Raw genomic sequence first — 25,231 nt, 5'->3', positions numbered from 1 at the left:
AAGTAGAATTGCTAGATCTTAAAATTTTTGATAGTCCACTATTGTATTCTACAAAGACTAGACCAATTTACTTCTCTAATAGTATATGAGAGTTTCTGTTTCCTGATACTTTTACCAACCTCGATGATAGTTTCTTTATCTGCCTTCTAGAATGTGGCTTCCCTAATGACATCAAGAGGAAAAGACAAATCAGGTCACAGGCAGGAGGAGGCTGTGATATTATCATGTGTGCAGACTGAAAAGGAGCTGTCACCGTCCAGTTTTTGTGAACCTACTGAGGAGTCTCAGTCCACACAAGCCCAGGAAAAGGAACTAGTTGTTTCCATGGGGTAAACAGTGGTAGTTCTTTGAAAATCTAAAATAAGAGAGAATTCTTTCAAATTTTTTTAATTTTTATTAAGATGTGTTAATGTGAATATCAAGAGTACTTGGCTCATTTTTATTCATATGGCAGACTGCCTGAAATAGAAAATCGAACTGAGTTCAACACCTTTTAATGCTTGCCTGCTTATATTCACTGTTAGCTGCTAAAGATCGTATACATAGCAATGCATTTAAAAAAATATATATATGTATTCATTACCTTTTTTAAAACTAGTAAAATACATATAACATCAAATTTACCATTTTAACCTTTTTTTTTTTTGCAAGGAGATCAGCCCTGTGCTAACATCTGCCAATCCTCCTCTTTTTTTGCTGAGAAAGACTGGCCCTGGCCTAACATCCATGCCCATCTTCCTCCACTTTATATGGGACGCTGCCACAGCATGGCTTGATAAGCATTGAGTTGGTGCATGCCCAGGATCCGAACCGGCTAACCCCCAGCCGCCGCAGCGGAGCGCGCGCACTTAACTGCTTGCACCACTGGGCTGGCGCCCTTAACCATTTTTTAATTGTACAGTCCAGTGTCATTAAGTACATTCACCTTGTTTTGCAACCATCACCTCCGTCCATCTCCAGAACTTTTTTATTTTCCCAAACTGAAACTCTGTCCCTATTAAAGACTCACTCCCCACCCCCTTTCCTTCAGTCCCTGGTAACCACCATTCTACTTTCTGTCTCTATGAATTTGAATATTTTAGGGACCTCATATAAGTTCATTACCTTTTGAGAATTGAAATAAGTAGTTTCTTTTATGAAATAAGATATTTATAATCAGAGAGTAATTTAATTTTCCCGTAGTGGTACAAAATATTTTTGTAGAGAGTTTATTAGAGGAGATTCAAATTTTATATTTTTATAGTGGTTTTCATTTTTTTTACAGTCAAGCTCTCTCTCTCCTCCCTGTTCCCTTTTCTAGGACTCAGAATCTAAACGCTTTCCAACAAGAAATGAAGGAAAGTGTCATCCAAACTGCTCAACCAGTAAGGGGCCGACTTCAGAGACCCCGACCAAACATAAGAAAGGCTGGACAGAGACAGAGAGTAGGAAAAGGTGAAGCCAACGGCATAATTAAGGAAGAAAGAACAGTACTACAAAAAGATGAAAGTAAAAAGAAATTCCCAACAGGGGTGAGTTACTGTTATATAATTAAATCAAGCCTTTCAATGCATATTAATTTTATTTATTTTTTCCCCCAAAGCCCCAGTAGATAGTTGTATGTCATAGCTGCACATCCTTCTAGTTGCTGTATGTGGGACGCGGCCTCAGCATGGCCGGAGAAGTGGTGCGTCGGTGCACGCCCGGGATCCAAATCCAAGCCGCCAGCAGCGGAGTGCGCACACTTAACCGCTAAGCCACGGGGCCGGCCCTTAATGCATATTAAAAGATCAAATGGGGGCCAGCCTGGTGGTGCAAGTGGTTAAGTGTGCGCGCTCCGCTGCGGCGGCCCAGGGTTCGCCAGTTCGGATCCTGGGCACGCACCGACGCACTGCTTGTCAAGCCATGCTGTGGCGGCGTCCCATATAACGTGGAGGAAGATGGGCATGGATGTTAGCCCAGGGCCAGTCTTCCTCAGCAAAAAAAGAGGAGGATTGGCAGATGTTAGCTCAGGGCTGATCTTCCTCACAAAAAAAAAAAAATATATCAAATGGAAGCTCACACTTGGCTTAGAATATAGGCATCTGACACTTAGTCGACTCAATGAATACATAATGTATCTAGAGTTTTTTTTTTTTTTTTTTTTGGTGAGGAAGAGTAGCCCTGAGCTAACATCTGTTGCCAATCCTCCTCTTTTTGCTGAGGAAGACTGGCCCTGGGCTAACATCCGTGCCCATCTTCCTCCGCTTTATACGTGGGACGCCGCCACAGCATGGCTGGATAAGCAGTGCATAGGTCCACGCCTGGGATCCGAACCTGCAAACCCCAGGCCACTGAAGCGGAGCACTCAAACTTAACCACTGCGCCACTGGACCAGCCCCTCGTAATGTACCTAGTTTTGTTTCAGGTTTTTCATTCTGGATTTTTTTTTAAGTGAAAATAGATTTATTTTTTTCCTAATGAACCTATCCATTGTGAAAATATCCAATCAGTACAAAATAATATAGTAACTCACCCAAATGTCACCACCCTGAGGTAGCCCTGAAACCTTGTGACATATCTTAATCTCCTTGCACACAGATGTGCACACATATGTAAATTTAAACAATAAAATCGTGTACATATTAGTTTGTGACTTACTGTTTTCACATTAAGTAGCTTTCCATGTCAAGAAACATCGGGATATGTCATTTTTAACTGCTGTGTAACATTCTGCTGTTTTGAATGACAGTTGAACCAATCTCTTATCCATGGATCTTTTGATATTAGAAAGAGACTTCAGTAGTGTAATGCCCATTTCAACAGCTCTTGTTTTTCTGTCCTTCTTTTCTCTGTCTACCAGGGGAAGATCTAGATTTAAAAGGATTGTATTCCTTATTTGTACCCCCCCAAAAAGACTTTTTTTTAACAAACCGTTAAACTTTTTGGGGGAGGTTCACAACAGATGGCTATTGTTTTAAAGCATATGTAAACATATTACTACAGTAATCTTTGACACTTTCTTTCTGAATTAGGCAGTTTTGTTTTGGGCAACAAAACGTAAACATTGTATACCCAGTTTGAGTCTTCATTTTAAAAAGCTGAATTCATTTCTTAATGATTGAAAGATTTTAGGAGGTATGTTCTGTTGGAAAAAAAAAATATGGTTTTGTCATTTCAGGCAAATTCTCAAATTGGAACTGAAATTGAAGTTATATCCTCCAAAGTTTCAGAAGGCGGAATGTATGAAAATCAGAGTCACGTGGCTCTTGTAGGAGACCTTCCTGTTAACAAAATAAACGTTTTAGATGAAAAGATGAGGTGAGTTTACTTTTAACCAGAAAAGCATGACACTTTACAAAGATAAAGGTTGGCTGTTTGCATAATTATTTTATATAACTTTACGTCTAGAAAATTTTATGAAAAGATAAAGTAATAATTATGAAACTAGACTATTTTAAATCTTCTTAAATACTATGAGAATTGCATGACAATGTTCTCTTATTCGTAATTTCTCTGAAAAGTTTGGCAAGCATCCCCATTTTTTTATTTTAAAACTAAACTTGTATGGTAGACAGAAGTTCTTAAGTCCTTTTATCTTTAGGAATTTATAACCTACGGACTAGAATTCATAGATAAGAAGTGCTAATGAGGTACTTACTTTATGCTATATTTAGAGCTGTGTCCCAAGCCGAATGGTAAGAATGGTATGTTTTAAATGCGAGATGCTAGAAGGGTGAAGATACTTCAGACCTACCACTTTTATTTGTTACTTGCAATCTGCTTTCTTATTAAATTAGGCTGTGTTAGTTTCTTCTTTTTTAATACATAAGGAAAATAAACACACCTTTCTGTTTCTGGATGTTCTCCATGGTCCCTCTATTATTTGCTATACTATCTTTGTACTAGGACATGTTTTAGTAAAGTATTAATTAATTTTCCTCTAGGGTGTCTTCAGCATTTATCAATTTACTTTGAACCTTACAGCTTCCTTTAATTATGTAGAATTAGCTTGGTTTTTGGGAAATGCAGCAGAGATGTCACTGTGCCGTTTTTTCACCTCCTGTGAGGCTGTAGAAGTGGAATGGGGCATATTACGTCATCTGTCCGAACAAGTGCTCCTGTTGGTTCTGGATGACTTGAAACGGTTTGCTTTTATTTAGGCAGGTTTCCTATATGAAGCTTTTATTGTTTTAGTGTGAATTTCATTTTTTTTTTGTTTTCCTTTTTGTGTGTGTATGTGTCTTGAAAAGCCTTTTCATATTTTTTTTAAGACTAAGGCCGGTATTTACATTAATTTCAAGTTCCCTTACTAAGCAGTTTCTTCGTTTCTTTAAACTGGATATTTATGTACTGCTTAGAAATATTTTTCACTAGAATGCGTTACAGATACATTTGTTGGGCCGGCCCCGTGGCTTAGTGGTTAAGTGCGTGCGCTCCGCTGCTGGTGGCCCGGGTTTGGATCCCGGGTGCGCACTGACGCACCGCTTCTCTGGCCATGCTGAGGCTGTGTCCCGCGTACAGCAACTAGAAGGATGTGCAGCTATGACATACAACTATCTACTGGGGCTTTGGGGAAAAAAAAAATAAATAAAATTAAAAAACAAAACAAAATAAATACATTTGTATTACAAATGCTAAATTGGATTAGATTGATAATTGATGACACTGAGTAATTTATCTCAAAACATGATTCCAGAGAACACTTTCTGAGATGTTAATCCCCAGACATTAAAGATGAACAGCTTCACGTCCCTGGCTTTTCCTAATTACTACTTATGAATTTATTGTCCATGTATAATTTAATCCCTCTTGGTCTAACAGAACCTTATACATTAATTCAGTCAACAAACATTTTAGCGTTTCCTATGTGCCAGGCATTGTTCTAGGTGCTGACAATACAGGACAATATGGAATGAACAAACAATCCTGTCCTTGTGGAGAGTCTATTCTAATTGGGGGAACAGATTATAAACAAAAGAAATAAGTTGAATAAATAAGTAGAGAAAAATAAAGCCAGTGGGGCAGTAAGGAGTATCATGACTGGGGAATTTACTTTTTGATTTGCGGTGGTCAGAGAGTGCTTCATTGCATGGGGACCACTGGAGAGAAGACCTAAAAGAAGCGAAGGAGCAAGTCAAGAGGATGTCAGGGGGAAGAGGGAACAGCAATCAATAATTACGGCAGGCAAGAGCACGCCTGGCCTGTCTGAGGACAGCAGAAGGGCCAGTGTGAAACCGGTGGAGGAAGAGGAGTAGATGTGGGAAAGGTGAGGCTGAGCGGGAGAAAGGCGGATTATGTAGGACCATTGGCGGGATTTTGCTTTTTACTCTAAGTGAGCCTTAAAGACTAGTGACCTTTGAGGGCAGTGTCTCCTAATGCTCTCATTCATAGTTGACTAAATAGACCTAGAAGATTTAAATGGTTTGCTCAAAGTAACATTGACAGTTTAGTTTTTAAAATTAAGTTTTCAAGATTTATGACTTTGAGACTAGCAAATTCCTATAGTTATATAGGTAGAGCTTCCTGAAAGAAACTTTACATGTTTCAAGAGATTTTATGCTCAGCCTTTGCTTTTATTTTTTGGTGAGGAAGATTGGCCCTCAGCTAACATCCATTGTCAGTCTTCCTCTTTTTGTTGAGGAAGATTAGCCCTGAGCTAACATCTGTGCCAATCTTCTTCTATTTTGTATATGGGATGCTGCCACAGCATGGCCTGATGAGTGGTGCGCCAGGATTCGAACCTGCGAACCTCGGGCCACCAAAGCAAAGCACGTGAACTTAACCACTATGCCACTGGGCCGGCCCCTGCCTTTTCATTTTTTAATGAGAGAGATCTAACTTGTAATTTTCCTGTATGGAAATCCATACCTCACCCCCAACTCCCCTTTTTTAACTTTTTCTGTTCACGAAGTTTATTCCAGCTTTTAGTTGTATTGTAACTGATAACTTTCTTCAGAGTGTATATTCTGTATAGTTTTCGTTAGCTTATTCTTTTTTTTTTTTTTTTTTTAAAGATTTTATTTATTTTATTTTTTCCCCCCAAAGCCCCAGCAGATAGTTGTATGTCATAGCTGCACATCCTTCTAGTTGCTGTATGTGGGACTCGGCCTCAGGATGGACGGAGAAGTGGTGCCTCGATGCGCACCCGGGATCCGAACCCGGGCCACCAGCATTGCAGCGCGCGCACTTAACCACCAAGCCACAGGGCCGGCCCCAAGTTAGCTTATTCTTATGTCTAGCATTTTCTTATCCTTTTTGGCCTCACTAGCACGTTTGGCTTATGTATATATTTTATTCTTAAATACCTTTGTAGAATCATACTTGATTGTACATAGGTTATACTTAAGTTAAATGTAATTTGTTTTCCCAATTGTTAGCCTATACTGGCATGTGTTCACCAGCATCATAACCTTATTAGAACCTCCTTGGTGTTTCACTGCCATAAGAGCTTTGCAGGGTTGGAACATTTGAATGGCACTAACTACTTTCTCTTCCAGGTAATTTATTAGAAATATTAGGTAAGATTAGTCATTAATCTAGATCTTTCAGAGAACTCACGATAGGTACTTTCATACCCTGTTATTCTCTATAAATATCAAGGTTTATATTAGTTTTAAACTTCCTAATTCAGAATCCAGATCTTTGCCAGTTATTAAATATTTCCCCGGAAACCTTAAGAGAGCTGTTCAGGTTGTCTTGGGAGCTGGCTACTCTATCGAATGTTAAGACCTTGTCTGTCTCTGACTTGGCCGATAGAAATGGGTTACATTGAGATATTTATGACACTGGCTGTGAGTAAACCCTTTTCTGTGAATTGATAGGCATGTGGTGGGAGAACAGTCTCAAGCTTTCAAACCTGCTCATGAACCAGAAGGACCAGGGTTGTTGTAACCTTTGTATATTTGTTCATGCTTCAGAGCTAGTTGAAGGCATTTGTTTAAAGTGCCATTATGAAAGCCATCTTCAAATACTGGCATTTTTTTTATTTGGATCTAGTTATTTCTCTGAAAATTACTTAAAGTAGCATGAAACCACATACCACACACCAGATCAATGAATGAAGGTAAAAAAAGATGAATATTGTCGTAAAACTACTCCGCAGGCTATACAGAAAATGGAAGTTATAAAAGCTTTTATGTTCTTCCTTTCATGTCAGCATGTGTGGTTTTATTTTACATACTTGGTTTTATAGCCAGTTTATGTATAGTCCTTTGAACATAGAATTGGTTTATGCCCAAAATTGATTTAACAGCTTGTTAAATTCCTTGTTACATCAACAAGGAATTCTGATTTTGGTTCTTCAGCATGATTTGTACTTCATTCTAGACATGAACATAAAACGTGTGTTCCTAGTCCAGCACAATTGATAAGAAGGCAATTCCAAAAGGCTAAGCCAAATTTGGGAAGAGCACATGGTGGGAAAGAAGCACCAGGTATAGAAAGAGATGGAGCAGATCAGAGCAAGGCCAAGAAACTGGAAGATAATCTGCTGCAGCAGGGAGACTCTGACCCCCAGCTCCTTCAGAAAGTAAGTCTGAAAAAAATAATTTTTATCAGTGGGCTCTATTTTGTCAGGATCATGAAGGAGAGCATTAAAAGAATAGTTTTGCCTTTTGTACTGTAACTATTTTCATGAAAATTGAGTGACTTTCTAATATTATAAAAATTTAGTAACCAGTCACTTCTGTGTGTGTGTAAGCCTAGAGCTTTAGGCACAACTGCCAAACTAAATTACCATAGAGATTGTTTCCATGGTAATATTAGCTGTTTCTTCTTAAATTTAAGGAAAAAGCTGAGTTTCTGACATCTCTGGAGGTTTCAGCAAGAAAAGATTGTGTAGGTTCCAGAGAGGCTAGTTTGGCCAAAAAAGATGCTCAATCATCAAGAAATGTTGGGGAGAATTCTATATCTTCAATTGTTGAAGAGCAGCATCTCAGTAAACTAACAAGGTAAAGTTTTAACAAATACTCTCAGAGTAAGAAATAAAAATAAAGCAAAATAAGCCAGAAGGAGAAAGACAAACACTGCATGATTTCAGTCACATGTGGAAGATAAACCAACACACGGACACAGAAAACTTTTTGGTGGTTACCAGGGGCAAGGGCGTGGGGGTGGGCACAAGGGGTGAAGGATGCATTTATGTGGTGACTGACAAACAATAATGTATAGCAAAAATTTCACAATAAAAAAAAATTCTCATCACAAGAAAAGAAATAAAAATAACATTCTTTATGGATGTCCTACCTTACTGATAGAGTAGAAAGATGGTTTGTTAACAGAAGTATAGATTGTTTTTTATTGACAGGTCTGTTTCTTTCCCACTTTTGATTTTTATTTACTAAAATTTACTTTTTTCTGATCTTCTTAGGAAGATTTTTATTTCCTACATTTAAAATTTCTGGGTGTCAAGTATATTAGACATGAGCAGAAGCCTGACCAACGAGTAGTATGTGTTACCTAAATAATTAGGGTGCTGAATCGAGTGGAGTCACAGACACAAGTGAAGGGTACCCTTCTTCCACAGTTTTCAAGGAAAGTGGAAGGGAACCTAAGTTCTAAAAAACAACGTTGTTCTGATGAATCTTCCACCTTCCCTGTTTTGACCTAATCTGTTCACCCAGCAGGATAAACCAGCATCACTTTTTGATCCCATATTCTGTGTTTATCAGCCCAGTATCTTTATCCCTCGTTCAGATGATTTCCAGTCTTGCATTTTTTTGCCACTTAAATAGCAATGGGAAAAATGGCCCAGAATTAAAAACTTACTATGAAAAATTTGTAGGTAGATAACTAAGAATTAACTCTGAATGAGAAACTAAGTAGTAGTAACAGTAAATTCCTTTCTTCTGTTCACAGTGTAAGTTTTTGACAGAGTGGGTAGTGGGAGTTTTCATTTTAATGGCTTGAACTGGGATTTCACTCTAAAAGTGTGGTTTCCATTAAAATTATCCTTGTGCGTGTAATGACGGTATTGTTATTTTGATTAAACATCCAGCTGTCCACTGTTAAGAGAGTCAGAGTACTCTAAGATTGCTCTGGATCAAAGAACAGCTGTCTCTTCTGCCTCTGAGTGTGAGAAAGGCCGTAGTGAAAGGAGAATGCGTCGGAAGATCAAACCAAATGTCACCAAAGGGCGCGGATCAAAACGAACTCGGAGTAAGACCTCTAGGAAGGTACCTAGAGCTTCCAGGGCCACGCTGGTGACTCTTCGGGCTTCCCAGGAGGAAGACGAAGATGACGCCGAAGACTTTGAGTGTGACTATGAGGAAGAAAGCTGTCATCTCGCTCCGGAGGAAGTCAACAAAGCTCCAGTGTTTGTCCCTGTGGGTCTCAGGTCTCCCGAGCCTGTCTCTGCTCAGATCGAGGAAACCATGGAAGAGGTATTTTTTTTGTTTGAATCCCTGGAACTTTATTTCACTTGTTTTTTTCCTTTAGTGGATTATTATTTCTTCTCTTAGTGATTGTTAGGATTTGAGAAAGTTCATTCTCTGAACAACCTCTACCAGATGTAATTTGTTGGGGGCCTGGTGGATAGCCAGCCTAAGGCATCAGTAGAAGTCGGCTTGAATGATCTGCGATTACTCAGCCCCTACCGCCCAGGCCCAGCACAAAGTGATCAGCGTAAGAGTAAGGACAGAAATCTGATTTCACTTGTATCTGGAGGCTGCTTAATCTACTTTCTGATTAATTCTTTTTTTAATTTTGGTAGATGTTTTCTTTTACCTTTTTGTGTAGGCTCAGGCTGAGCTCTGGTTGGTAGAGAAGGTAGAAGGGACACATTCCTTTTTTTTGTTTTTTTAATTGTGGTAAAATACACATAAAATGTACTGTGTTAGCCATTTTTAAGTGTACAGTTCAGTGGCATTAAGTAAATTCATGTTGTTGTGCTGCACCATCATCACCACCCATCCACAGAGCTTTTCATCTTGCAAAACTAGAACTCTGTATCCGTTAACCAGTAATTCCCCATTCTCCCTCCCCTCCAGCCTGTGGCGACCACCTTTTTGCTTTGGTCTCTATGACTGCTCTGGGTTACCTCATGTAAGTGGAATCACACAGTATTTGTTCTTTTTGTGACTGGCTTATTTCACTTAGTGTAATGTTTTCAAGGTTCATCTATGTTGTAGCATATGTTAGAATGTCCTTTTTAAGGCCGAATAATATTCCGTTGTGTATATACACCACATTTTTTGAATCTTTTCGTCTGCCAATGGACAGTTGGTTGCTTCCACCTTTTGACTATTGCAATGAATGCTGCTATGAAGGTGGGGGAAGGGTGTACAAACATCTCTTCTAATCCCTGCTTTCAACTCTTTTGGGGATATATCTAGAAGTGGAATTGCGGGTCATCTATTTTTAATTTTTTGAGCAACTGCCATACTGTTTTCCGTAGCAGCTGCATCATTTTATGTTCCCAAATAATAGTGTACGAGGGTTCCAGTTTCTCCACATCCTTACCAACACTTGTTATTTTCTGGTTTTTGGATAGTAGCCATCCTAATGGATGTGAGATGGAGGAACATTGTTACTTCAACTTACTTTATTATAAAAGCTCCTTACTACTTTGCCTGTTGGTCTGTTATTCCATCTGTATAGCTTCAAAGTTTTCTTTCTGCCTTAATTTGCAGTAACTTGTTTTGCTTATAGAGCAGCATATCTGAATCAGTTTTGTAGTAAGCATTCATGATAGTTTCTGAGTCGTTTGAAACAGAATCAGGAGTTAACTGGATAGTAGTGATGATAATAAGAAAAGAAGTAGGAAACATAAAATAATTCAGGTATGTTAAGTTAACCGAGAATTAATGGCCTACTGAATCTGTAAATTCACATTTATGAATGGAAATCCAAGCTCACCTTTATTGGCTATTAATAATCACATGCTAGATGTTATAAAGTTAATGAGTTAGAATGGTTGAAGCTAAATAAAAATGATGCAAAATGAAGTTGTTTCTTATAACTGAAAGTTCAAAGTAAATATAGTGAGCTTAAGTTTTAGTTGAAACTAAGAAAATAAATACAAAAGGAAAGTTAATTTTGTGTAAGGACAGCTGGTTGACACTGCATGAGAATTCATTTGCTGTATGTTTTGTATTTTACAGATTTCTTTGGGTGAAAGGTAAATTGCTAGTGAAAACTAGTGTCAGGAATAAATTTGTGAAAATCAGGTTCCAGAATATATCCCTGAATTAATACAGAATGCCTTCGTAAATAGCGTTAATGATAAGAATTGAGCAACGAAAGATGATATTCCTTATAGCCAGCTTACTAAATCAGGGAAATTCATTTATACGTTAGAAAATGTTTCCTTTAAAAAAGCATTGAAATACAATGGCATGTTATTAAATCATAAAGGGATCTAATGTATTGATACGTGCTACAACGTGAACCTTGAAAACATCATGCTAAGTGAAAGAAACTAGTTACCAAAAAATCACATATTATATGATTCCATTCATATGATATGTCCAAAATAGGAGAAATCTCTAGAGACAGAAAGTAGAGTAATGGTTGCTTAGGGGTTTGGAGATGAGGGATGAAGGGAGTGGTAAGTAAAGGGTGTGCGATTTCTTTTTTGAAGTGATGAAAGTGTTCTAAAAGTGAGTGTTGATGGTTGCACATATCTGTGTATATTCCAAAAAAACACTGAATTATATGCTTTAATGGGTGAATTGTGTGGAATGTAAATTATATCTCAATAAAGCTGTTAAAAAAATAAAGCTTTGAAAAGGTATAGTGCTTAAAGAACCAACTTTCGATTATCTAGGATATCCTCATTTTCCACCCCGTCCCAACTCCTCAGAAAATATTTTGTCTTTTCAAATCACTTGAACTTTTTAATTCACCCCAAGCCTATAGGATATTAGCAAAGATTTTTCTCTAATGTTTGCGTCTGAGAAAACAGACACAGAACACTCTGGTGTTACTATAATAAATGTATCTTGAAGGCAGATTTTTAAACTTGACTCTTTACTCAGTTTCTGCTGAATCACACAGTCTTTTACATTCATCTGTCTGTTAGTAAGGGAGTGGGAGCCAGACTGTCTTGTATAGGATCTGGGAGATAAATCTTAGTTCTTTTAGCCCCAAGATTATAGGGATGTTTGACCAATAAGACTGCCAAATGAAGAGTAGATGTGAGCAAACCCATTTTTTACATGGCCGTTGCTGTGGCTATCAGCATACAGGTTTTGGGGTTGTGGGAGAGGGTGGTTGCCTTGGTGGGGGTTGGGTGGTGATAAATCCTTTTAAGTGCTTTCAACTCATCTATTGTAGCACTTAGAACAGTGTATAGTTAGTTGATTACACGTCTGTTTTTCTTAGCTTGTGAGTCCCTTGAGGGCAGGGACCACATTTGTCTTATTCAGCTTTGTCTTCTTGTACCTGTAGCCCTCGAGTTTCTAGGAAGCACTCAATAAATGTTAACAGACGGGTGAGAGAAGTTATGGGAAAGTAAGAACAAAGTGCGAATAATGGAAAGTGAGATGCTGGTGGGTACTAAGAAGATTAGCTTTGGAAATTTTGCTTACGGTTTGTAAGAATCACAGACCCCTCAAAAACCTTAAATATTTTACTTTTGCCAAGTTGATGTCAATCAGTTTAAGAATTACTGTATTTCAGTTTTTTAATCATGTATGAATGTGGATTATTTCTTCAGTTTAACATTTTATTTTACTCATTTGTTTTGTTTTGCTGTGTATAGTATGCCAGAATGAAATAATGAAACTTTTCATTTTGACAGCTTGAAATAACCGTGAATGTCCCAGATGTCGGATGCATAGCTGTTGTTGAACATCAGCTCTTAAACACAGATGCAACTACTCAGGAAATGGAACAAGAAGGAAATTTGAACGCATTATCTGTTGTAAGCATCCATTTTAGTATGTTTTGTCTTAAATTATTTGTTTACTTTCAAAAGACTGGGAGTTTATTTTGAAAGCTTTAGGTTTACAGGCAGTTCTTAGCTGATTTTTACCATGTAGAGAGTTGTAAGCGTGAATAGTGGAAACTAGTGAAAAATCCATAGGTTTTTTATTTGACTTGAAAAGCATTGATTTTTGTGTGTGGGCATGGTTCTTAATGTTCTCATAGACTAGGTTACCCTTCTACTTTCGTGAAATCTGTACTGAATATAAATTATTTAAATATGTTGAGTTGCGTTTTGTTTGGCGCTCACTCTTTCTTATTTGGTTGGTATTTATCTTGTTTTTGCAAGTGATGACTTGGAATTATAACTATTTTTAACAACTTTGGTAAGATACAATTCATACCCCACACAATTCACACATTTAAAGTGTACAATTCAGGGCCAGCCCCGTGGCTTAGCAGTTAAGTGCTCGCGCTCCACTGCCGGTGGCCCGGGTTCAGATCCCGGGCGTGCACTGACGCACCGCTTCTCCGGCCATGCTGAGGCCGAGTCCCACATGCAGCAACTAGAAGGATGTGCAACTATGACATACAACTGTCTACTGGGGCTTTGGGGGAAATAAATAAATAAATAAAATTATTTTAAAAAAAAAGTGTACAATTCAGTGGTTTTTAGTATATTTGCAGAGAAGTGCGAATGTCATCACTGTCAATTTTAGAACATTTTCATTGCCTCAAAGAGAAACCCCATGCCCATTAGCACTTGCTCCTCATTTCCTCCCAACCCTCCCCAGGCCTAGGCAACCCCTCGTGGACTTTCTGTCTCTATAGATTTTTCTCTTCTGGACATTTCATATACGTGGACACATACAGTGTGGTCTTTTGTGTCTGGCTTCTTTCACTTAGCATAATGTTTTCAGGGTTCAGCGATGTTGTACTGTGTATCAGTGCTTCATTTCTTTTTTTTTTTGGTGAGAAAGATTGGCTCTGAGCTAATGTCTGTTACCAGTCTTCCTCTTTTTGCTGAGAAAGATTGCCCCTGAGCTAGCATCCATGCCCATCTTCCTCTATTTGTACGTGGGATGCCGCCACAGCACGACTCGATGAGCGGTGCTTAGGTCTGTGCCTGAGATCCGAACCTGTGAACCCTGGGCTGCCGAAGTGGAGCGTGTGAACTTAATCACTACACCACCGAGCCGACCCCAGTACTTCATTTCTTTTTGTGGTCAAATCATGTTGCATATGGATATACTACATTTTGTTAATCCGTTCATCTATTTACGGACATTTAGGTTGTTTCCATCTTTTGGCTATTATAAATAATACTGCTGTAAACATTTGTGTACAATGTTCTGTATGGACATATGTTTTCATTTCTCTTGGGTACTTTCCTAGGAGTGTAGTTGCTGGGTCATATGGTAAGTCTGTTTAATCATTTGGGAAACTAGCAGACTGTTTCCAAAGCTGCTGCACCATTTTACATTCACAGCAGCAGTGCATGAGGGTTCCAGTTTCTTCACATCCTTGCCAACATTTGTTATTTGACTTTTTGGATCTAGCCATTCTATTGGGTGTGAAATGGTACCTTATTATGGTTTTGATTTGCATTCCATAATGATTAATGATGTCGAGCATCTTTTCATGTGCTTATTGGCCATTTTTATACCTTTGGAGAGATGTCTATTCAGAGCCTTTGCCCATTTTTTTGTTATTGGTCTGTCTTTTTATAATTGAATTGTAAGAATTTTTTATATGTTCTGGATATGAATCCCTTATCAGATATATGGTTTGCAAATATTTTTTCCCATTCTATGAGTTATCTTTTCATTTTCTTGATGGTTCCTTTTAAAGCCACAAGTTTTTAATTTTGATGAAGACCAATTTATCTGTTTTTTTTCTTTTGTTGCTCGTTCTTTTGTTGTCATGTTTAAGAATCGTTTGCCAAAGCCAAAGTCCTGAAGGTTTACTCCTATTTTACTTCTAAAAGTTTTATAGTTTTTACTGTAGTTTTACACTTAAGTCTTTAATCCATCTTTACTTAATTTTTGCGTATGGTGTGGGGTTACGGTCCTACTTGGTTCCTTTGCGTATGACCGTCCAGTTTCGCACCACTTATTTGAAAAGGTTGTTCTTTCTCCTGCTGAATAGTCTTGTACCCTTGTCACAAGTCAGTTGGCCATAGATGCCTGGCTTATTTCTGGACTCTCAATTCTATTCCGTTGATCTAGACATTCATCCTTGTGCCGAGATGCTCGATTGATTACTGTACCTTGATAGTAAGTTTTGGAATTGGGAAATGTAAGTCATCCTACTTTATTCTTTTTTCAGGATGGTTTTGACTATTGTGGGTCCTTTGCAATTCCATATGAATTTTAAAATCAACTTGTCAGTTTCTGCAAAGATGTCAGCTGGAAGTCTGACTGGGATTGCATTGAATATGTAGATCAGTTTGGGGGGAGGTATTGCCATTTTAACAATGTTGAATCTTCCAGTCCACGATCATGGGATGTTTTCTCATTTATTTAGATCTTCTTTGATTCTTTTAAACAGTGTTTTATAGTTTTTGGAGTATAAGCTTTGCACTCCCTTTGTTAAATTTATTTTCAAGTATGTTGTTATTTTTGATGCTTTTGTGAACGGAATTCTTTTCCTAATCTCCTTTTTCGGATTGTTTATTGCAAGTGTATAGAAATACAGTCAATTTTTGTGTATTGGTCTTGTATCCTGCAACGGTGCTGAACTCATGTATTGGTTCTAATAGTTTTTAGTGATTCCTTAGGATTTTCTACATTTAAGATCACGGCGTGTGTGAATAGCGATAGTTTTACTTCTGCCTTTCCGTGTTAGTTTCCTAGGGCTGCTATAACAAAGTGCCACGAGCTAGAGGGCTTAAATCTACGGAAAGTTATTCTCGCAAGTTCTGGAGGATGGCGTTCCAAAATCCAGGTGCTGCCAGTGATGGTTCCTTCTGGAGTCTCGAAGGGGGAAACCATCCCAGGCCTTTCTCCTCCTCCTGGCAGTTGCTGGCAGTCCTTATCCTTTCTTGGCTTGTGACAGCACAGTTCTAGCCTCTGCCTCTGTTGCCGCATGGTGTTCTCCGTGTGTGTGTGTGTGTGTGTGTTAGGGCCAACCCTAATCCAGCATAACCTCATCTTAACTTGATTGTATCTGAAAGACCCTATTTCCACATAAGGTCACATTCACAGTACTGGGGTTTAGGACAATCTGGGTGTCTTTTATTTCTTTGGTTTGCCTAATTGCCCTGGCTAGAACCTTCAGTACAGTATTGAAGAAAAGTGGCAAGAGTGGACATTCTTGTCTCGTTCCTGGTCTTAGGGGAAAGCATCCAGTCTTTCACCATTAAGTTTGGTGTTAGCTGTGGTTTTTTCATAGAAGCCATTTATTAAATTGAAGAAGTTCCATTCTATCCCTATATTGTGTGAGTATTTTATTATGAAAGGGTGTTGGAATTTGTCATATGCTTTCTCTGCATCTATTGAGATGATCATGTGGTTTTTGTTTTTTATTGTATTGATATATGATGTATTACATTGATTGAATTTTGGATGTTAAATCAAAAATTGCATCCCTGGGATAAATCCTGCTTGATCGTGGCATATAATTTTTATGTTGCTGGATTCAGTTTGCTAGTATTTTATTGAGGATTCTTGTGTCCATATTCATAAAGATCATTGGTCTATTATGAATCTAACACCAGATTCTTGTGGTGTCAGGGGCTGAAGTCCTGCTCGTCCAAGGAAAAAAGTGCTCCAGCTGGGATCTGCAGGGAGAACGGTCTGTGTTCCTGGCTGCAGCAGTCTGAGATGGAGTCTCTGCCTAGCTGACTTGGGAGGAAGTGGGGAGAGAGCAGCCTTAGTTCAGATACCATAGACTCTCGCTTTTGTTACTGAATTTTCATCAGTTTTCTTGAATAGGTGTTTCTGTATCTTATGCCCTTAGGACCATTTCCAGAGGCCTTAAATGGTTGTTTTTTAATGAATTTCGCCAGTTTCACTGGGGGACAGGGTCAGTGGAGCTCCTCATGCTGTCATGCTGGACATCGATCCTGTAACTTCTTAACCTATTAAAATCCACTTCAATTTTAAGTCATTTGGTAGGGTAAACAATCTGCAGTATTCTTCAGACCTTGGTTTCCATTGGTCAAAACTAGTGGCAGATATGATTCAAGTTGAAGGATTATGAAAGTGGAGAAGTAAATTTTGACTATGATCATATTGCATGTTGCAAATTTGCATATAATACAAGGAAAAGGTAAAATAAGGAGCAAGAGACAAAAGAATTTGGCTTTTAAATTGTTTCTGTTCTTGTTTATGAAATTTTATGAATAATTATAAATTAAGGGGAAAAATAGTTTCCACTCCATTGTAATCAAAAGCATAGAAAGACCTGTAAAATGTAGTGCGTTTTGAGATACAGAACAATATATTTGGGAAAATACATAAGATATTAACTTATCTTTTTCTCTTTCAGGAAATGACCACAGGTGAACATACCCCAGATGAAACAGGTAACTGTTAATAAGGAAACTGCTAAAACTATTTGGTTAGTACAATCGCAGAGAGTTAGTGGTGTGCTTCTTAGTAAATGAGTCAGCTTTCAGGAGAGTTGAACAGGAAGATTCAGCTGTTGACTGTGTTACCTCCTTGAGAAGCTTGGAGTCTTGGAATGTTACCTTAGAAAGTGAGTTGAGTTAAATGTTTAATAAAGAAGTATTTATTTCTTCTGCACGGGTGTGAGTATTTTCTTTGAAAGCATTAAGTTGTTTAATGGGAGGGAGGCATTTTCCATGAGTAACAGCCAACAATTGATGATTTCGTTATTTGTAGTATATAAGCTGGACAGAACACTACCCTGGTAAGGGATTAGTGGTACAGAGGATACTGAAACTTGTTACTAGAGGATAAGCACCTGAGTTAAAAATCTTTTCTAAGTAAACAAATTTCCAGATTCATTCTTCTGTTTTAATGTTGCTATATTTTCTCACAAGGTACCAACGATGGAAGCACTGAAGCTGCCATAACTTTACTTACAATGGGAGATTTAGTGCTGCAGTCGGAGATCAGTACAGAACAGAGTAAAGGTAAGAATGAAAAATAAATCCTACAAAAAATGAAACCTTTAAAATCCAACTTCTAAGAGATTGTACCCACACTTGAGTAATAAGTGAATACCTGCCTTTTACATTTGAAGTTGGCATCACTTTGTTGTTTTTCTAGAAAGGGTAATAATATGTGCATTGATCCATCCAACTAGCCCCTTTAGATATAGGGGCCACCATTTCGACCACTTGGTTTATTATTCATGGAATAATTTGTGTATGTGGAATAGTTAATCTAGTGACTCTTCTACCTTTATCATCATAAACATCATTGGTTAACTGAGCTCAGTGATTAGTGATCACTTGATACATGTTCTTTAGCAAAGGAGCTGCTGCTTTGGATAGTCTTCACAATTAAGTGACAGTCGAATCAGGATGAGGGTCAACAGTAGTCATTGAGATAATTTAGACTGTTCTGTTAGTTTGGATTGAGCCAAAAGATATGTCAACCCAGATTTTTAATATTTTAGGCTGACCTTATAGAGAAGCCATGGTCTTTACTATCTAAGTATTGTCTACTTTAAGTACATTAAATGGATAATTATGTTAATTATATTCCTGTTAATTATTTTGACTGGTGATGAGTGGCCTGCCTTTATTTTAGGTGTTAGACTTTCAGGCCCATAACTGTTGATTTATCAGGAGAGTCTCTAATGTGTGTTCCCTGTAGGGCTCCTTTCTCAGTGGCAGAGCATTGCATGGAGCCTGTCACAAATCTCTAGAACATAAAATACAGGTTTTAAAAATTGTAAATGAAGGTGATCCTATCTTGAAATTCATTTGAGGTTCTGTAGTTACTGAAAGTAACAAAAAGATTCATTTTTACTTATAATAGCACAAAAATTTCAGTCTATAAGAATTATTAAACTTAGAACAGGTCAAATCTCTGGCATGAAATATGAGATCATAAATTTAAATTTGGAGCCAAAAAGAGCAAACTTTAAAAATAGTATAGAATTTTACAGTTGCTGAATGTTGAAGGATTTGTTTTATTTGAACATCTATTTGTATTGAGTCCGTTTTAATTTTCTGTTTTTCTTCTGTGATAGGAGTATGTGTACTTCCTGATGTTCATTCAAAGGATAAAAGCCATCTTCCTTTTAGCCCAGATAATGTAGATCATAGAATTGTTTGTGAATGTCAGCAGCTTCCTTCACCTATCAATAGCACATCTCCTCCATCATTAGAAGAAAACAAGATTGTATTGGAGGAACAAAGTACTAAAGAAGAAAGTGGTTTAATGGAGAAAGTGGAGGAAAACGCCGTGTTGGCCAGGTTTATTTTGCTTTATTAAGCTATTATTTCTTTTGAGTTTTACTAAAAAATAAATTATAGTATTCAATTAATATATTTTGGGGCTGGCCTGGTGGCATAGTGGTTAAGTTCACACATTCCGCTTCGGCGGCCCGGAGTTCTCCAGTTCACGTCCTGGGCATGGACCTACTCACCGCTCATCAAGCCGTGCTGAGGTGACATCCCACGTAGAAGAGCTATAACTACAGTGTGATATACAACTATATACTGGGGCTTTGGGGAGGAAAAAGAAAAAGAGGAAGATTGGCAACAGATGTTAGCACAGGGCCAATCTTCCTCAAAAAAAAAAAATTGAAAAAAATGTATAATATATTTAACCAACTGTCAACTTAATTAATAGCTTAGAATAATATTTACATAAATGTAAAGTAGACAGTACTAATTTCTCACCCTTTAAAGTAAGATGGAGGCCGGCCCCATGGCTTAGCGGTTAAGTGCACGCGCTCTGCTACTGGCGGCCCGGGTCCGGATCCTGGGCGCACGCCGATGCACCGCTTCTCCGGCCATGCTGAGGCCGCGTCCCACATACAACAACTAGAAAGATGTGCAACTATGACATGCAACTATCTACTGGGGCTTTGGGGGAAAAAAAGGAGGAGGATTGGCAATAGATGTTAGCTCAGAGCCGGTCTTCCTCAGCATAAAAAGAGGAGGATTAGCATGGATGTTAACTCAGGGCTGATCTTCCTCACAAAAAAATAAATAAATAAAGTAAGATGGGCTGTTTTGATTTTAGTTTAATGGTTTGCATATTAAAATTAGAGCAATATGTGTATCTTTGACTCTTTAATGAAGTAGTTTTATGTAAATGTAGTCTTTGTTTGACAAACGTTGTCCAGATCCTTCCCTTCTCAAGACTTTTAGTAACATTACTACCATGTAATTTTAGCATCAAGAGATAAAGGAACACTTATAGACAATGTGGTACCTGAGAAGGTGGCACATAACTGTGTCTGTGCTAGATAGAATGTATCAATGGGAGAGAGAATTCTTACACGGTTGGTAAATTTCTCTCTTCCCATCTGTCTTTTTCTAGGAATACAACTTCTGAAGTGACCAATAATTTGAGAATGAGAAGTAGATTTGCCGAGACTAAACCAGATCTTAAGATTTTAGGGACCAATAGGTTTGGTGCTCATCAGGAAGTTCCCAGTTTGTTTGTAACTAAAGCAGAAGAAGTGGACGTTCAAAGAGGTAAATTTTATCGTTCCTTTACAGTTACAAAATTACTTTGACACAAGAAATTGCATTATCATTTCAAGTGGAATATTCAGTTGTTAAAATTATTTTATCTTACTGTTAAAAAGTTTCAAACATAACAAAAAGTAGAATGAGCTATAAAATAAATACTCATAAATCCATGTACTAATTTCAGTAATTATTACCATTTTGCTCTATGTACACGATCAGACTTTCTCTTCATATATATTCTTTTCTGTGTGTGTGTGTGTGTATGCATGAATACTCAAGCAGACCTTTCTTAGAAAGGTATACATGCATGTGGCAAAAAATAAGACAGTGCCCAAAAGGCGTAAAATTTTCCTCCTTCCCTCCTTCCTTGGTTCGCAGCCCCCTAATTCCACTTCTAGGGTAAACTGCTGCTAACAGTTTTTATTGTAGACTTCCAGAAATGTTTTATACACATGAGCATGTATATGAGGGTGTGAGTGTGTACACACATCCATCCATATATATATGTACACACACACACACACACACACACACACACATACTATACATGTATATTCCTTTCAGAAAGAACAAAAATATATGCATACATACTGTATCATATACACTGTTCAGCACTTTTTAAAATAACAGTTTTATTGAGATAATTCATACACCATACCATTCACCCATTTATGGTGTTTGTATATTCACCAAGTTGTGTAACCGTCACCATTAGCAGTCACTCCACATTTCCCCCGACCCTTACCAGCCCCAGGCAACCTCTAATCTACTTTCTGTCTCTATAGATTTGTCTATTGTGGACATTTCTTATAATTGAACTCATATAATATGTGGTCTTTTGTTTGGCTTCTTTCCCTTAGCGTGTTTTCACGGTTCATGCATGTTGTATTATGTATCAAATACTTCATTTCTTTTTCTTTCTGAATAATATCCCATTATATAGATATGCTCCAGTTTGTTTATCCATTCATTTGTTGATGGGCATTTGAGTTGTTGTCTTTTGGCTATTATAAATCATGCTGCTAAGAATGTTCATGTATAAGTTTTTGTGTGGAAATGTTTTCATTTCTCTTGGGTTTATACCTACAAGTGGAATTGCTGGGTCATATGGTAATTCTGTGTTTGACCTTTTGATCAACTGCCAGACTGTTTTAAAAGTGGCTGCAACATTTTGTATAGTCACCGACATGCTGTGAGAGTTTCAGTTTCTCCACATCCTCCCAGACACTAGTTATTTATTTATTTATTTTTTTTGTGAGGAAGATCGGCCCTGAGCTAACATCCCATGCCAATCCTCCTCTTTTTTCTGAAGAAGATTGGCCCTGGGCTAACATCCTTGCCCATCTTCCTCTACTTTATATGGGATGCCGCTGCAGCGTGGCCTGATAAGCAGTGCATCGGTGCACGCCTGGCATCCGAACCTGGGAACCCCGGGCTGCCGAAGTGGAGCGCACGCATTTAACTGCTACGCCACCAGGCCAGTCCCCACTTGTTGTTATTTGTCTTTTTGGTTCTAGCCATCCTAGTAGGTGTGAAGTGGTATCTCATTGTGGGTTTGATTTGCGTTTCCTTGATGACTAATAATGTTGAGTATTTTTCATGTGCTTGTTTGTATATCTGCTTTAGAGAAATATCTATTCAGAGCTATGCTCATTTTTAAATTGGGGTTTTTTTTTTTTATTATTAAGAGTTCTTTATATTGTTAGCACTTCGTGTTAAAGATTAAATTAATATATTGAAAAAATCTTTCTGTATGGTCACGTAGTACCCTATTTCATTTTTTTAGTGGCCTCACTATATTGTGATGTCCATGTTGAGTCCTGGTCTCACTTCCCTTTCCACCTCCCTGCCTGCCAAGGGCCCACGCCACAGGGGACTGGGAGGAGCAGGACAAGAAGTGCAAGTAGCAGGCTGCCTAGATGCTATTAAACCATACGTAGAAGATCTCAATAGTTAGCATCATCTTTTCCCTGTTTTGGGGTTCCTGATTTCTGGAATTTCCTTTCGACCAGCAATGCCCGTGGTTCAGTTAGTTAATTCGTTACTTGCTCTGGCTGGAGTGGTACCCCCAAGCTCTCAGTGTGCAGGCTCAAGTTACGGCTTTCATAGAGAAGTCATTTTCTTCCCCTTTGTGACATTGTTCTCTGTAGAACAGCTCCCTCCTCAACACTTCCCCCAAGGTGGAACTAGCCAGGCCTCGTGTGTACCCACCTCTAAGCCTCTCTGGTGTGTGGGTTTCTAATTATAGTGCTGTTATCGTGAAGTGGAGATAGAGTTGCTGTGGCAGCCAGGAGTGCAATATGTGCAGTACAGGTCCATTAATCATTCGTGTTGCTGTTCAAAAATCTCATTGGCTGGGACCACCCTGCTGCCATGTGAATAAGCTTGCTTTTTAGATTAAGAGAAGTTTGGAAGAGCCACTATATAGTGATCTGTCTTTGAAGAGAGAATATGTTTCTAATGTGGAGGTTGTAGCTGTACTATTTTGGACTATAACTTATATGTGTTGTTTTTTTTTTTTTTAAGAAACTGAGAAAAATGCTTCTAAGGCAACAGAATTAGGAGATAAAAACCTTGGATCAGTTACAACAGCAGAGAGTAAGGAGCAGAGCAAATTGGCATGGGTACATGGTATTGAAGAGGCCAGTATTTCAAAAGAAGCAGAGCTAACTGGAAGGTAAAAGAGGGAAGGGGTTCTGGGATTTGACGTGTATTCTGTTTTGACTATAGCCACAAGCCGTAGCTATAAGAATTTGATTGAAAAAAGCGTTCTGTTGGATTTAACATATTTTAAAACTTTGAAAACCATTAAATTAGATGATCTTGGTGCACCTAGCTCTAATCATCATTCTGCCGTTGTCAGCTTGGTTTTACATACAAAACTAACACACACTCTAAAACTCTGATGGGTACTTTCTCTTTCAGAAATGAAGATCAAGAAGAGGGGCCTCACGAGGGTCAGATACTGTCAGTTGCTGCAGTTGTTTCCTCCGAGCCAAGGCCCCACACGCTTGGCTCGGGGGGAGGTCTCAGTGCGAGTTCTGTGGAAGAGCCCCTGAGAAAGGACTCGGATGGAGACAGTGTGCTTACACTTCACGTGCCGCAGGTAAGGGACGGAGAGGACAGCGAGGGTGGCTGGGTGTGTGTCCCCATGTTGAAAAATTAAGGTATAATTTACATACAGTAAACTTCATCATTTTTAGTGTGCAGTTCTACAAGTTTTGACAACATACACAGTCGTGTAATCAATACATGAACAGTCCCATCACTCCCAAAATCCCCTTGCTCTTTTTTTCAGTCACCCCCCTCTCCCCAGCTCCAGCCCCTGGCAGCCAGTGATCTGTTTTCTTTCCCTAGAGTTTTGCCTTTGCAAGAAGAATGTATTGTGATAGAATTTTTATTGAGTATGTTTTTAGTCTCTGGAGCATAGGGATAAAACAGCCAATACCTAGCTTTGCTGTAAAAGCTTTGAAAAAGGAAGTATTTTATACACAGAGAATTCACTTCTTACTTCTTAGCCCCTGAATCTGAGAAGTTCCTTCACAAAGCAAGTGTTTTTGAAATGTTGCTACTACATGTTGGACACTGTGTGAGGCGCTGGGGACACAAAGTGATGGGAATCAGATGAGTAAGTGAAGGGTTAAACTCTGATAGGTGCTGCGGAAGAGAGTGCGCAGGACTCTGTTGGGGCCCCACCCAGTCCAGTGAAACCAGTCTCTGGGAGTAGGGCACAGGTGTTAGCTTTTTTTTTTTTTTTTTCCCTAAGTTCCCCAGGTTATTCTGATGTGCAGCCAGGATTCAAAGAATCCTTGATCGGAAGAACGAGTATGAATAAGCCAGTTAAAGGGAGAGGAGCATATGCAATGACGAGGGTGAAACAGAATGACGTGTTCAGGGACTGTGAGTAGTTTTGAGTGAATATAAGTGAAGGGAGTGGTTAGACACAAGTTAGGTAGCCTGGGAACAGATCATAAAGGGAATTTTGGTGACTTGCTAAGAATTTTGATCTACAAACAAAGTTATGGGATTTCCCCCCCCCCAACTTTTTTATTTTTACTTTTTATTTTGAAATAATTTTAAACTTAGAGAACAGTTGCAAGAATCTTACATAGAACTCTCATCTCCCTTTGCTTGGATTCATTAATTGTTAACCTTTTGCCTCATTCGGTTTTTCTCTCTCTCTCGCTCTGCGTCTCTACAGATAGATGCTTTTTAAAAACAGAACCATTTGAAAGTAAGTTGCAGGTGTGAGCCGTCACCCATAAATACTCAGTTTGTATCTGATCAGAACAAGGGCATCCTCTTACAGAGAGTTGGCAGTACTGTCACCACACTGCATGTTGTCACCCTCCATACTACCTGCTAACATTGATTTAATAGTGATACGTCACTAATAGAGTCGTGGTCATTTCTCCTGACTCTTAATCTAGAGTAGTTCTCCCGCCCTTTCTCCTCTTTTGTGAATTGGACACTTTGGAAGAGTCCAGGCTAATCCACAATCTGGATCTTTTTTTTTTTTTTATTGCTTCCTCATTATTAGATTTGAGTTAAACATTTTTTGGCAAGATTACTAAATAGTTGATGTTGTGTTCTTCCTTTTGCATCACATCCGAAGACACACAATATCAGTTTGTCCCATAATTGGTGATACTGACTGATCACTTGGCTAGAATGGTGCCTGCCTGATTTCTCCATTGTAGCAGCCTCTTTTCCACTTTGTGTTAGTAGTTTATCAAACGAGACCCAGCAACCTTTCTCCCAATAGTTTTAGTATGCATTGAT

At 38.4% G+C, this 25,231-nt stretch overlaps 1 protein-coding gene across 2 annotated transcripts in view; it reads left to right on the top strand.

The window, feature by feature from the left end:
- Window positions 1-25,231, top strand: part of BDP1 (BDP1 general transcription factor IIIB subunit) — an 87,621-nt gene that overhangs the window by 46,346 nt on the left and 16,044 nt on the right. For both annotated transcript variants that reach the window (XM_087430215.1, XM_087430216.1), the window contains exons 20-32: window positions 151-329; window positions 1,301-1,511; window positions 3,140-3,279; window positions 7,288-7,489; window positions 7,747-7,910; window positions 8,957-9,341; window positions 12,701-12,823; window positions 17,317-17,353; window positions 17,834-17,926; window positions 18,994-19,219; window positions 20,295-20,452; window positions 22,976-23,126; window positions 23,375-23,555. In XM_087430215.1, the coding sequence (XP_087286341.1) occupies window positions 151-329; window positions 1,301-1,511; window positions 3,140-3,279; window positions 7,288-7,489; window positions 7,747-7,910; window positions 8,957-9,341; window positions 12,701-12,823; window positions 17,317-17,353; window positions 17,834-17,926; window positions 18,994-19,219; window positions 20,295-20,452; window positions 22,976-23,126; window positions 23,375-23,555 (2,250 nt within the window). The remainder of the gene's footprint in view (window positions 1-150; window positions 330-1,300; window positions 1,512-3,139; window positions 3,280-7,287; window positions 7,490-7,746; window positions 7,911-8,956; window positions 9,342-12,700; window positions 12,824-17,316; window positions 17,354-17,833; window positions 17,927-18,993; window positions 19,220-20,294; window positions 20,453-22,975; window positions 23,127-23,374; window positions 23,556-25,231) is intronic.

The sequence above is a fragment of the Ceratotherium simum genome, chromosome 4 (genome assembly GCF_057802395.1).
Source record: "Ceratotherium simum simum isolate JZ-2026a chromosome 4, ASM5780239v1, whole genome shotgun sequence".
NCBI lineage: Eukaryota > Metazoa > Chordata > Mammalia > Perissodactyla > Rhinocerotidae > Ceratotherium > Ceratotherium simum.
Note: the sequence above shows the minus strand (reverse complement) of the source record. Positions and strands in the feature narration are given on the sequence as shown.